This window comes from Aethalodelphis obliquidens, unplaced genomic scaffold (genome assembly GCF_003676395.1).
Source record: "Aethalodelphis obliquidens isolate GAN/ISIS:26980383/991018 unplaced genomic scaffold, ASM367639v1 scaffold4, whole genome shotgun sequence".
Taxonomy (NCBI): domain Eukaryota; kingdom Metazoa; phylum Chordata; class Mammalia; order Artiodactyla; family Delphinidae; genus Aethalodelphis; species Aethalodelphis obliquidens.
Window position 1 is genome coordinate 37707603 of NW_020837948.1, and position 13758 is coordinate 37721360.

The 13758-nt window shown below is 34.1% G+C and overlaps 1 protein-coding gene across 8 annotated transcripts in view; it reads left to right on the forward strand.

Moving 5' to 3' along the window:
- CHD1 (chromodomain helicase DNA binding protein 1) overlaps positions 1 to 13758 on the forward strand; it is a 75772-nt gene that overhangs the window by 46765 nt on the left and 15249 nt on the right. For 3 of the 8 annotated variants that reach the window (XR_003431576.1, XM_027100544.1, XM_027100547.1), the window contains exons 21-31: positions 51 to 147; positions 257 to 352; positions 2063 to 2239; positions 4889 to 5097; positions 6384 to 6425; positions 7136 to 7266; positions 8180 to 8318; positions 8546 to 8696; positions 10021 to 10143; positions 11156 to 11284; positions 12355 to 12495. Coding sequence is in view for 7 of the 8 variants with exons in the window: in XM_027100544.1 (XP_026956345.1) it covers positions 51 to 147; positions 257 to 352; positions 2063 to 2239; positions 4889 to 5097; positions 6384 to 6425; positions 7136 to 7266; positions 8180 to 8318; positions 8546 to 8696; positions 10021 to 10143; positions 11156 to 11284; positions 12355 to 12495 (1435 nt within the window). In the remaining variant the exon portion in view is untranslated. Of the gene's footprint in view, positions 1 to 50; positions 148 to 256; positions 353 to 2062; positions 2240 to 4888; positions 5098 to 6383; positions 6426 to 7135; positions 7267 to 8179; positions 8319 to 8545; positions 8697 to 10020; positions 10144 to 11155; positions 11285 to 11747; positions 12012 to 12354; positions 12496 to 13758 lie in introns of all 8 variants that reach the window. The other 5 variants (XM_027100543.1, XM_027100541.1, XM_027100542.1 and 2 more) reach the window with 5 other exon arrangements.

Below are 13758 nucleotides of genomic sequence, written 5' to 3' on the forward strand. Positions count from 1 at the left end.
TTAAATTTGTGACTGTTAGTGTTAAGTATTTTTGTTTGTCCTGATTTTAGTTCTACTCCTTTCAATAAAGAAGAGTTATCAGCCATTTTAAAGTTTGGTGCTGAGGAACTTTTTAAGGAGCCCGAGGGAGAAGAACAAGAGCCCCAGGTAAAACAAACTTGTCTCAAAATGTGTCATTTTTTAAGCTATAAATGTAAAGTATATTTATTTTAAAACATAAAGCATATTTAAAATAAAGATTTCTTTCTTATTTTAGGAAATGGATATAGATGAAATCTTGAAGAGGGCTGAAACTCATGAAAATGAACCAGGACCTTTAACTGTAGGAGATGAATTACTTTCTCAGTTCAAGGTAGTTTTCTTTTTTAATTTTTCTTTATAATTATATAAATTGATAAGGGATGATTTTTTTTTGTCATTTAGTGTTTTATTCATCTTTTCTTTCTTTAAGCAGGATCAGCATGATAATCTAAAAAATGTTAAAAACATCTTTGTCTTAAAATTTGCTATGGTGTATAAAAATTTTTCTTTCTTATTCTGACAAACCAGTAGTGACCTGATTTGAAAGGGACCAAATCATTTATGAACAGTTACGTTTTCATGACTGAAGACTTTAGCTAATCTTTATTGGAGCAGTTTTTGACATCAGATTAGTTTAAGCATTATCACAACTAAGAAAACTCAAGTTTTCAAGTTTGACTCAAATCAGTCAGGCAAAGTAAGCAAAGTAAGCAGTAACACTGACAAATACCCCTGGTTAGGTGAGGGCTAAAAGGTTGCAAGGAGTCCTAAAGTCAGCCAGCCTCATAAAGTGTGTGCCAGTTGTTTAGCATAAAGAAGCAGCTTCCCCTATCTCCTAGCCATTTCCTACAACCTGAGGTTTTTAAGGGTCAATTAATGTCATTCATTCATTTCACACATATTTATTGTGCACCTGCAATGTGCCACACACAGACACAGCAGTGAATAGAAACTTTTGCAATTTTAATGGATCACCCTGCCTGCAGTGCAGAGGATCATTCTGGCTGCAGTGCAGAGGATTTACTGTAGTGGGCAAGAATTGAAGCAGGAAGAAAAGTTAGAAGACTATTTCAGTAATCCTGGTGAGAGGTAAAGTTTTCTGGAACCGGCACTCACTCTGGGTATTGTCTAATGAACTTTTGTTTTTTTAAACATTGTTATACTATTTGCTTTTAATTTGACTAATTGGCAATTTGAAAAAGTCACTGATACGTTAACTTGAATAAATACAGATTATGTATATACCAGTGAGTTGCCACTCATACACAGCTGGCTTTAAGGCTGTCATTAACATTTAGATAGCATACATGAGAGAATAAGCACTATATTTTCAGCCCCATTCCTTGTATAGCATGAGCATAGTTTTCTTGTCTTTTCCGTTATCTGTAAGCTTTAATGTACTAGTATTGGCAGTTAGCTTTAATGAGTGCTTTCTGTGTACCAGACTCTGCACAGTTCTTTAAATGCATTATCTTACTTAATCCTCACAAAAGTTAGTGAGCTCTTACTAGCCCTCTGTTTTCAGAGTTGAATAAACTAGGGCTTAGGGAACCTAAATAAATTTATCTATGGTCTCAGAGCTCCTTGTGTCTTGTCATTAGCTCTTTAGGTACTTCGTTTATGATCAATAAAAATAAGAACTTCGGGTTGTTCTATAGCACTTTGTAGTTAATGGACTGGTGTGGTAATTTCTGCAGAAGGTGATTTAGCATATTACTCTATAAATTACTTTGTTGTTACTCTGTTAACTTCCTCTAGTTCTGTTATTGGTAATAGTTTTGTTGATAAGCAAGGCAAAAGAGAATCATTCCTGGAAGAGAAATCTTAGAAGTCATTTGGTTTGATCTACTTTGACCTCATGAAGAAATAAACTTAGCAGTCATATTTGGTTTAACCCATAGTCATATTCATTATCCTGAGGCTATTTAAGTTATATTATCTTATTCTGGTGTACCTCTTCCTTCCCGCTAAAAAAGAAAAATATAATTTAAGGATGAGTTCTTCTTTAATCTTATTCTGCTAAAATTCTGGAATTTATCAGGTTGCCAACTTTTCAAATATGGATGAGGATGACATTGAGTTGGAACCTGAAAGAAATTCAAAGAATTGGGAAGAAATCATTCCTGAAGATCAAAGAAGACGATTAGAAGAGGAAGAAAGACAAAAGGAACTTGAAGAAATTTATATGCTCCCCAGAATGAGAAACTGTGCAAAACAGGTGACTTTTTAATTTAAAAGATATTTCTGTATTGTAAGAGTATTTACATCTGGACTGTCTTTTTTGTTTAGAGAAATATTGATTCTTAGCTTTTTTTTTTCCTAGTAATGATTTCATCTGATTTAATAATGCCTGTCTCATAAAGTGAGTTGGAAAGTGTTCCCTCCTCTTCTATTTTTGGGAAGAGTTTGTGTAGGATAGGTTATTATTTTCTTGTTAAATGTTAGGCAGCGTTAGGGAAGCCATCTAGGCCTTTAAGTGTCTAAAGGTGTAAGCTTGGATCGTTAAATCAAGACTTTCCTTTTCTAATATTAGCATTTATTGCTGCAAGTTTCCCACTAAGCACTGCCTTTTCTGAATCTCCTAAATTCTGATTTTTGTTGTGTTCTCATTTTCATTTATTTCAAAATATTTTCCGATATCTTCTGTGACTTCCTCTGTGACCCATAGGGTTTTTTTTAGAAGTGTGTTGTTTAATTTTCAAATATTTGGGAGATTTGTCAAGTATCTTTGCTATTGATTTCTAGTTTAATTCTTTTATGGTCAGAGAGCATACCTTGTGTGATTTGAATTTTTAGAAATTTGTTGGTGTTTATTTTATGGCCTAAATGAACAAAATGGTAGATTTTTAAATAATGGTAGCAGCGCCATGCCAAGCTATATTGGGTCCTGTGGCAAAAGGAAAAACTTTCATGTTAGAGCTCTTTGCGTTAACTTCTGTTTTTAGACTACTGTTGCACTACAAGATGGTTTGTCCTGATTACTGAATTTTTTGGTATCTGCTTAAATTTTGAGTCTGAGGGAAATGAGGAACCCACCCTACCCTAATCCTTGCCCTGCTAGTTTTTTGTTTTCGTTTTCTTTTCCTACAACCATATTAGGTCTTCTTCTGTGTCCTTGGTTCAGTAGGTGAGAAGGGTCTGGCCAGGCTTTCTGCCTGTCCCCTCAAAGGTGACTACTCTCTTTCTCTAGGCCTTCACCGTGAAGGAAAGTTTCTGTAATCTCCAGCCCTGTTTCCAGTTTGTCTCATGAGCAGCTGGTGGAGGTTTGTGGAGAAGCGCCTGAGAGTGGGTACAGGTTCTCCCTGTGTCTTTGGTTCCCAGGGATCTTCTGCTCTCATGGTAGCTCACACTCAGTCTTTAGCAAATGTTAGCTGACTTTCCTCTTTCCTGCTTGAATGGTACTTGATGTCTGCCATTCATGCTCTTCACAAGTGAGCCAGTGTCCAAGTTCCATCTCTTCTTATAATCTGCTTTATTTCCTTATATTTTAGACTACTAGATTGCCTTGTGATTTTGATGTGTGTAATAAAAGTTATGATTTTGGGGCTTCCCTGGTGGCGCAGTGGTTGAGAGTCCGCCTGCCGATACAGGGGACACGGCTTCGTGCCCCGGTTCGGGAAGATCCCACATGCCGCGGAGTGGCTGGGCCCGTGAGCCATGGCCGCTGAGCCTGTGCTCCGCAACGGGAGAGGCCCCAACAGTGAGAGGCCCGCGAACAGCAAAAAAAAAAGTTATGATTTTGTAGATTAGATTTGTTGTTAGGGCAGGAGCAGCATACCAACTTTTACATCCCAGGCAGAAATGGAGCCCAGTAATTTGTGTTTGGCCTGAGAGTAATTGTTTGTGTAGTTTCTTGTTTGTGTTTATTTCTGCAAACCCCTTAGTGGTTTCTTTTTATAGTGCAAGGGAAGCACAGCATTATATTAGATCTAGTGAAAGGATGGGAGAAGGTTAGAACAAATAAGAACTAAATACCATCATTGACTTTCAATTAGTTTTCAGCATATTAGGGATTCAGAATATGTACTGAGGCTTTGGAAGAACTCCAAAGACTTGCAGGAAGAGTGTCTGTCCACTCAGATGTATCATAGTAATAATATTATTATAGTATATAGTATACATAATTCTAGTATTTTTTTAATACATATCATTTGCCAGGTTTAATTGGAGTCATTAATTTGGGACTTGCTTTCTTCCTTTTGACAGTATGTAATGAATGTTAGTCATTCTACAAAATTTTTAATGGCTTCTCAGCTTTCTATTGTATAGATTATTTGTCTGATATTTTTTTGATGAACATTTAGATTGTTTGCAATTTTTTTTATATGATAAAAATGACTTGGCCAATGTTCATTTACATTTCTGATATCAAGAAAAATGCCTAATAGGGATGTTGCTGGGTCAGCAGAATGATAAATTTTAAGACGTTTGATACAATATTGCCAAACTGCCCTCTGTCCCAGTTTAAATACACACCAGAGATGTTTGACTGTTATTCTATACCAGTACCAGTATTGGCTATTATTGCTTAGTTAGTATTGGTCAAGTTGATGGATTAAAGAAAGAATTACATTTCATTGTAACTTTAATTCACATTTTAAGAAATATACCAATGAGGTTGTATAATTCTGTGTTTATGTTATTTGATTGCTTTTTAATAACCTTTCATATATTTTTACAAAAGGACAATGGATATTTTCCTGATTTATGAGAATGTTTTAAGTGTTAAGGCTCTTAATAACTCTTTGTCATTAATGTGCTATTTTTTCTGTTTTGTTTGCTTTTTAATTTTGTTTATAGAATATTTTTGATACATATTTGTTAATTTTGTCAATCTTTTATAATGTTTTCTTTGCCCTTAACATAGAAGCCTGCTTTACCTAAACTTGGGCAAAATTTTATTTTCAAATTCCAGATTAGTTTCAATGGAAGTGAAGGGAGGCGCAGTAGAAGTAGGAGATACTCTGGATCTGATAGTGATTCAGTCTCAGAACGGAAAAGGCCAAAGAAACGTGGAAGACCACGAACTATCCCTCGGGAAAATATTAAAGGATTTAGTGATGCAGAAATTCGGCGGTAAGATGACATAAGACCATTTTTACTTCAACTTGCTTTTAGTAGGGGGTGAAATTAAAACAAATTCCATAAATTTTGAAGATTAAGATGAAAGTTTTAGAGGAGGCAAATATATGATAATTGTGTAGGGATTGGGTGGTTCTGCTTTTGGTTGTTCTTTATAACTATGGGTAAAAAATGAGTTTGGCATTAATCTTTGCTGTGTTATTTATTGGTACTCTATTTAGACTGCTAAATTATTTTGGTTTTATTAATGTGGTTCAGAATAGTGGCCCTTTTGAATAATGAATGTATATTTCAGTACATTAGATTATTTATTAAAAATTCTGACTGTATTTATGACTCCCAACATTACTCTTTACATGGGAGTAATTTAGTTCCATATTTTTCTAGTTTTTTACACAGAGGTGATTGGTTTTTTGAAACTCACCATGTTAAAAGTGTTTCTGATATGTCCAAATAGGAGTTGAGGTAAGATTGGCCAGGCAGGATAAATTGTAGTTTTCTTTCAAAATATGTTTGTTCATATATACAAATTTATTTAAGGGGAATGGGATAGCAGCTTACTTTGTTTATGTAATATTTTTGCATATGAAATTTGTGAAAGGTTGTTCTTTGTTGTATTTTGAGAGTTTGTTGTTTCTTTCAAGCCACTGTAACTCTTTTCTTTTAAATCATAGACCTGACTAATAAAGTTCTTCCTCATTTTTTTCTACCAGAAAACTAAATATATTGTTAGATTTTGTTTAGGGTACTTTTATGACCACCTGATTTGTTGGACTTTCTGTCTCTAGTTGAAGAGGCATTTCAACTTCTACTTCTCCTGGATATTTTCCCTCATCCATCAACCACTTGGGTAGCTTTGTGCTTAAGTAATATTTATTTTTCCATTGTTGGTATAATACCATACATCTGAATTAAAGCTATATTCAGTAAACTTTTATCTACACTTGAAATGTGAGGAGGTGTAATGTAATTGATAATTCTGGAGACACTTCCTCTGGTAGCCTTGAACCTTTTTTGTCTTGTGGAAAAAATAATTTCTAAAATAAAATTTAGCTTCTGTTTTATTTATATTAGTTTCTAAACATCATCCTGGGTGTTAAAAAATATATCTTGTCTTACTTGGTTTATCTTAATGTTTTGATTCTAGCATAGTTTATTCATTTTTGTTAGTAACAGTGCCTTGAATTTCTACACTAACAAGTATTATTTCTATATATTTATATCTATTTTTTAACGAATAGTGAAGCCCACATTTAAATCAAACAATTATTTTCTGTTAGGTTTATCAAGAGTTACAAGAAATTTGGTGGCCCTCTGGAAAGGTAAATACATCTGTCATTCTCAGTAGAATTATAGAATGTATCACATGCTGTCACCTTTATTTATACTATTGTTAAATTTGCTGTAAAAGGTTTTTATAAAGTTAACCTGTAGAAAGCAAATTTCAGTTAACCTGTAGAAAGCTTTCATGGTGAGAAAGCTTTTTGTACTATCCTTAATCCTTTCTAGTGTCTAAAGTTTTATCTACAAATGAAGTTTTCTATAAAATACATGGCCTGTAAAACATTTGCATTTTTATAATTGTAAGCTACTTTTCAAATACTTTTTCTTACCTTTTCATCACAAGCTTATAAAATAGCAGATTCATCTGTAGAGAAGCTAAGTTGCTAACCTAGCCTCTGACTTAAAGACCAATTTTGTTTAACGGTTATTCTCAATAACCGCTATAACCACTATCTTAATTATAGAGTGGCAGAGACTCAGATTGGTTTAATTCTATTTTTCTCCCCAAAACTCCATCTTAAAATAGAGATATTTTCTGGTTTATTTTGAGATGACTTGCATGAAGTTACAATGAAATACTTACATAATTATTTTAGATGATGAAAAAGATGTTTTGAACATTTATTATTCATATTTTCTCAGTGTATAGAAATTAAAAAATTATAGAACTTTACTCTTATAATATCTGTCTTAAATGGCTCCATTTCATTCTGCATATTTACCTGAAAATTGTATTATTTTATTATAGATTAGATGCAATTGCTCGAGATGCTGAATTAGTTGATAAGTCAGAGACAGACCTAAGACGACTAGGAGAATTGGTACATAATGGTTGCATTAAAGCTTTAAAGGACAATTCTTCAGGAACAGAACGAACAGGTAATACTAAAATGAAAGTGATTTAAAGAGAGGTAAATGGAAGTTTCAAAATATGCTTTTATTGAGTTAGTTAGGTATTATATCTTAAGTTACCTATTCATTAGTCTTAAAAGATGCTTTATAAAACAAAGCAAGGCCATTTCTGGGTAAGAGAAAATGGGCAGCAGAATTATATCATTGAAGGCAGTAGAATCCATCTGCCTGGTATATTTTCTGGCTGGGAGGTAACATCAGGAATTATTGTCAGTTGTACTATATTTTTAGTATAGATGAGATATTATAAGTATACACATGTGATAATGGTTTTAGCCTAGTTACTTTATACTTATTTTGTAATTCATCTATCTAAATAAAAATAGATAAGATTCAGTAATTATATGTACTGAAAAAAATCATTCTGGAACTCTTATTTAGAAAGGCTGACATATTAATAGATTGATGTATCTTATGCATTTGCTAAAGTACATGAAATGCTTTTTGTGAATCTTCATGTGCTATATTATAATCAGTAGTATGTACTGAAAAATCTCGAGTGAAATTTAGGGTTTGCCAGCAAGCCTCCCCTTAACACAAATAAGTAATACTTTAAATATAGGTAGGGGCTTCCCTGGTGGCACAGTGGTTGAGAGTCCGCCTGCTGATGCAGGGCACATGGATTCGTGCCCCGGTCCGGGAAGATCCCACATGCTGCGGAGCGGCTAGGCCCATGAGCCATGGCCACTGAGCCTGCGCGTCCGGAGCCTGTGCTCCGCAACGGGAGAGGCCACAACAGTGAGAGGCCCGCATACCGCAAAAAATAAATAAATAAAATAAAATATAGGTAAATAGTACTTATTTATATAAGTAATAACATATTTTGCTTTGCGTTTCGTAGTATATATTTTATACTTTTTAATATTCTTTTCCAAATAAGGTGGTAGACTTGGAAAAGTAAAGGGTCCAACATTCCGAATATCAGGAGTACAAGTGAATGCCAAGCTAGTCATCTCCCATGAAGAAGAATTAATACCGTTGCACAAATCCATTCCTTCAGACCCAGAAGAAAGAAAGCAGTGAGTTTTTTACTTTACCATTGTAAAATATTTGTTGTTATTCAATAATTTGGATATGAATGTATGTTAAAAATGTTTTTTATGCCATTGGCCAATTTGAATAAAATGTTTTTAAAACTAAAATAAAGCATAGTATTTAGAAGTTGTAATGACTCATATATGTTTTTCAAAATTAATTTTTAATAAGGCAATTATAACTTGACAGTGGCTGTTAACTTTAATGATAGGTATATCATCCCATGCCACACGAAGGCAGCTCATTTTGATATAGACTGGGGCAAAGAAGATGATTCCAATTTGTTAATTGGTATCTACGAATATGGATATGGAAGCTGGGAAATGATTAAAATGGATCCTGACCTCAGTCTGACACACAAGGTACTTAAATATTTCTTGATTCTGTTGACCGCTGATGTTAAATTGAATTTTTTGCTTTCAAATTATGTTAGAAATAAGCTCAACTGGGAGTCAGGAAACCATGGCTCTAGTTAGCTGTGTGACCTTGGCTTCTTTGGAATCTGGTTTTCATGAAGGGATTGAATTTAAATGATCTCTAGATTCTGCTTTACCTCTGAAATTACATTTTTGTTATTAAGGCATAGGTATATTTTTCTTCATAGTATCAGGTTAAAAGTAAACCTGTCATTCAGTTATGTTATTCAAAAGCAAAAGAGGATTGTTTTTTATGTGTGTGTGTTTATATATTTTTTTAAAATAACAAACAGTGTTTAGGTGTTTTGGTGATTTGATGCCACCACACTAGTTATTATAATCATTTCTTTGCCTAGAATGGAAAACATTGGAAGCATTGCCCTATGCTTATCATTTATCTTTTTATATTTTACTTCTTCATGGACAAGTGGGAACCTTCAGATATTTGTCATTTGATACTGTAAAACAAAATTAGTTTATGTTTGTTTTCATTGTAAGAGTTTCCTCACAGTACATGCTTTGGGTCATCTTCTACATGAATGATACTTTTTTTTTAAATTAATTTTTTATTTTTGGCTGTGTTGGGTCTTCGTTGCTGCGCACGGGTTTTCTCTAGTTGCAGCGAGCGGGGGCTACTCTTCATTGTGGTGCGCGGGCTTCTAATTGTGGTGGATTCTCTTGTTGCGGAGCACGGGTTCTAGGCACACAGGCTTCAGTAGTTGTGGTACACAGGCTCAATAGTTGCGGTGCACGAGCTTAGTTGCTCCGCAGCATGTGGGATCTTCCTGGACCAGGGATGAAAACCTATGTCCCCTGCACTGGCAGGCGGATTTTTAACCACTGCGCTACCCTAGAAGTTCTGATAGATGATACTTTATATTCTAGGAATTTTTGTATACTTTATACTTAAAATATACTGTTGAGAAGGAAGGAAATCTAAGAATACTATGATGTTTAATAACACTGAATGCCAATACACCATTATATATTTGAAAGAAATTTCTAACCTCATACTGTGTAGTCTCATTTTGAATAGAGGGATATTTTTCTCATGTATTTAGAATTCATTCCCAGATAAATTGAATCTTTGTGGCATAGCTATAAAAAATGTATTTTGCATTTTAAGCTGTTTATTCCTACAGATTTTAAGAGTTGTAACTTGTTAGTGAATTATACATAGTTTTTAAATGAGTAACCTTTTTTTAAACAATGATTATTATTTCTCATGTTATTTATTAAAGACAAGATGAAAAAATTAATTGCTTTTCAGATCCTTCCAGATGATCCTGATAAAAAACCACAAGCAAAACAGTTACAGACACGTGCGGACTACCTCATCAAATTACTTAGTAAAGATCTTGCAAGAAAAGAAGCTCAGAGGCTTTCTGGTGCAGTAAGTTAACATATGCTTAAGAGCATTTACTTTTGAATACGATAAATCTAGTTTTCTGATCACCCTAGACACCCGTGGTTAGCATGGGCTCATCAGTATGTTTATCTGTAATTTAGCTTTATTTGAATATGGTAATATTTTGCCTTAAATGATCTCAGCATTCATGTTAAACCTCTAGTGAGTCCTATCTTTCAGAATGGGATCTGTATTTTCCTAGTATTTAGAAAGAGAGTGGGAGCAACTTTTGGAGTAGAGTGGAGTGCTTTTTGAGAGGACAGGCTTCCATTATTGTTTCATTTGGAGACATTGGGCAGCTTAAGGAATAGCATTAAAGATCACCAAGCTTATTTATGAGGGCGTTTCACAAAAGAAGGAAAAAGACACTAAAACAGGTGATTGGAAACTAAAGCAACCCTTGAAAGTTTACCTGTGACCACAGTGTCAATAACTACCTGTGTATTATTAAAAATAATTTCTGGGCTTCCCTGGTGGTGCAGTGGTTGAGAGTCCACCTGCCAATGCAGGGGACACGGGTTTGTGCCCCCGTCCGGGAAGATCCCACATGCCGCGGAGTGGCTAGGCCCGTGAGCCATGGCCGCTGAGCCTGTGCGTCCGGAGCCTGTGCTCCGCAACGGGAGAGGCCCCAACAGTGAGAGGCCCGCGTACCGCAAAACAAACAAACAAACAAAAAATTTCTAAGGCTATCTCTGGTGACATTGGATTTAGTTGAAGATAATAATAATTTAGGAAGGTGAACAACCCTCCTATTTCTCTCTTTTTTTTTTTAAGAAATAATTACAGTTGGTTAGCATTTATTCACATTAATTTGTACTTGATTCATTAAGTTATATCACTTTTGTTGATAATAACTTTCTAAGATTGGTGTAGCTTAGTGCCAGCAGATTAAGGATTGAGTTGGAGTGTGTGTTCTTTAGCTTTATAGATGTGGTATTTAAGATTTTTTTTTAATGGAATCTGTGGGGTTGGTTAGAATAAAAATAATTATTTTTAGGGAGGTTCAAAAAGGAGGAAAGTAAGAGCTAAGAAGAATAAAGCAATGAAGTCTATAAAAATGAAAGAGGAAGTAAAGAGCGATTCTTCTCCCCTGCCCTCAGAAAAGTCTGATGAAGATGATGATAAGGTAAGAATGTGTTTTAGAAAAGCAACCTGTTATATAGAAAGGGAACATGGCATATTTTTAGTATGCTTTACATTTGAAGTTTGAAGTAAGGCTTGAAATTTTACTTTTAGATACTGAAGTTCTTTTTTATAGTTTGCTATGTAGTCTCATTTACAGAACAGAATTTCTACCCATCCAATAGAATATTATATTTCACTACAGGGATAGAGCAAAGGTCCTTCCTTTTCAAACATTTGCCATTTGAAGACATTCTGTCTCCTTTAATTTTGTTATGAATTTTGAATGGGATTGGCTTACCTTAATTTTTATAGGAAGGTAAATATTGCATGTATCATTACTAATGGGATTCTGAGTTACTTCTCTCAGAATCCACATACATGCAATACGTAGTCATGCAAAGAAAAGAAATTAGTCTTTGTCAAGATTTGGTTAGTAATACATTGGCCATACTTGCACTTTTCAGGATGAGATCACTTCTGTGAAACATCCAAATAAAAAAGTTAAAACAGAAAGAGACAGTGAAGAAAAACCTGAGCCAGATGTTTGTATAAAGAAGGAACCAGAAGAAAAGAGGGAAGCGAAAGAAAAGGAAAATAAAAGAGAACTTAAAAGGGAGATAAAAGAAAAAGAGGATAAGAAAGATATAAAGGAAAAAGATTTTAAAGAGAAAAGAGAAAACAAAGTAAAAGAAGCTATACAGAAAGAAAAAGACATAAAGGAAGAAAAGGTATGCAAATCATAATATAAAACTTAGAAAGTGACACAACAGCATATTTACAGTTTAGGAGAATAAATTGTCTGTCAGCCCAATTAGTCTCAATAACTGAGTTCTTTAAAAATGCATATGGGTATCTAGTAGAGGAGAACAGGTTTGAATCCTTTTTGATGCCTTACCTAATAAATAATGTTACAGAATAGCTTTATTTTTGGTTTCCCCAAATAAAATGGGGGAAAGATCAAATAGATAAGAATGTTAAATGTGAGTAAACTTTATAGAATAAAATGGGACCGTAATTCTTCTGGAAGTGTTAATCATTTTTGCCTTTGTTGTTGTGTTTTTTTTTCATCAGTTGAGTGAATCCAAGTCTGATAGCAAGGAAAGATCTAAGAAATCTTCAGTGTCGGATGCTCCAGTTCATATCACTGCAAGTGGTGAACCAGTTCCCATATCTGAAGAATCTGAAGAGCTAGATCAGAAGACATTCAGCATAGTAAGTAGTAAAGTTTCTGGTTATTAGGAATAATTCATATAGCATTTTATTTAATTTATATTCATCTTTTAAAACTTTAACTTCAGAAATGTGTTTGAATTTGATAGCATTGCAGTTCAAGCTGACAAAAGCAATAGATTTAAATTTTGAAAGGTATCCTAAATTTAGAATCAACCTAGAAAAACTTCTTCATAAATTAAAGATTTTAAGAAGAGATATTTAGGGAATAAACTTTTTTTCCTCCAACTTTAGAATTTTAAACTTTTCAATTCCTGAGCCTATTATCCATATAACAGTGCTTTTTTATCTACAGTGAAGGACTCTTCTTTTCTAATCTTCTACAGACCAGTGTTTTTAGAAAATAAAATAAAAATGAAATTAGGAAGAAAAGAATATAAAATATAAGCCCTGGTGTTGTATTACTAGATTCAGTAGGTATAAATTTGCACTGTCAAACTGATATAAAGGTTTCTAAAATTTCTGTACCTATCCTGCTTTGGACTAACACAGGTTCATAGACCACACTTTGAGGAACACTGGTCTAAAATATTACTGGTTTTACATGCTACCATGCTTTTATATTCATCAGAGTCAGGGAGAATCTATCTTGGCCTTTCTCCAAAGGGTTTATTTGCTGTATATATTCAGGAACGCAAATAATCTTATGGGTGTAATCTTAAGTCAGTTTTATCACTGATACTAATCAAATGCTATACTTGAAAGATGGAAATTTTCACCTTCTAAAATTATATTTGTGTTCGACCTACTACGACCTTTTAGATCCCCAGCTCATCTTCATGTCCCATTTTCTCCTATTGTGTACTCTGACTAGATGATATTAAGACTGAGAACGCATTTATTCATTTCCTACTGATTCCATTACATGCCCTAATATAGTTCCAGATATGCTCTTTAAATAACATAGTTCCTGCCACAGTTTTCTTGTCCTCCTCACTTTTGGCTGTTTACATCCCTCTAATCTCTGAGAATATTGGGGACATTCCCAAGTAAGCTGTTGCAGCTCCTGTCTTCCATCTTACTTACTTGAATGAACATATATCTTATCTCTTGACTTTCATTTTTATCTTTTCTCCAGGTTCACATGTTGTGATTCCTTAGCAACTTTTAAGGCTAACCTTTCTATTTATGGCCTAGATCTTAATCTAGCCTCTCTATCCATTTTCTATTGTTTTTTACCCCCTCTGTATTGGGTGGGAATGGGTGATGGTGTGCTTTTGCTTTTCTGAGGTGAAAACACTGAAC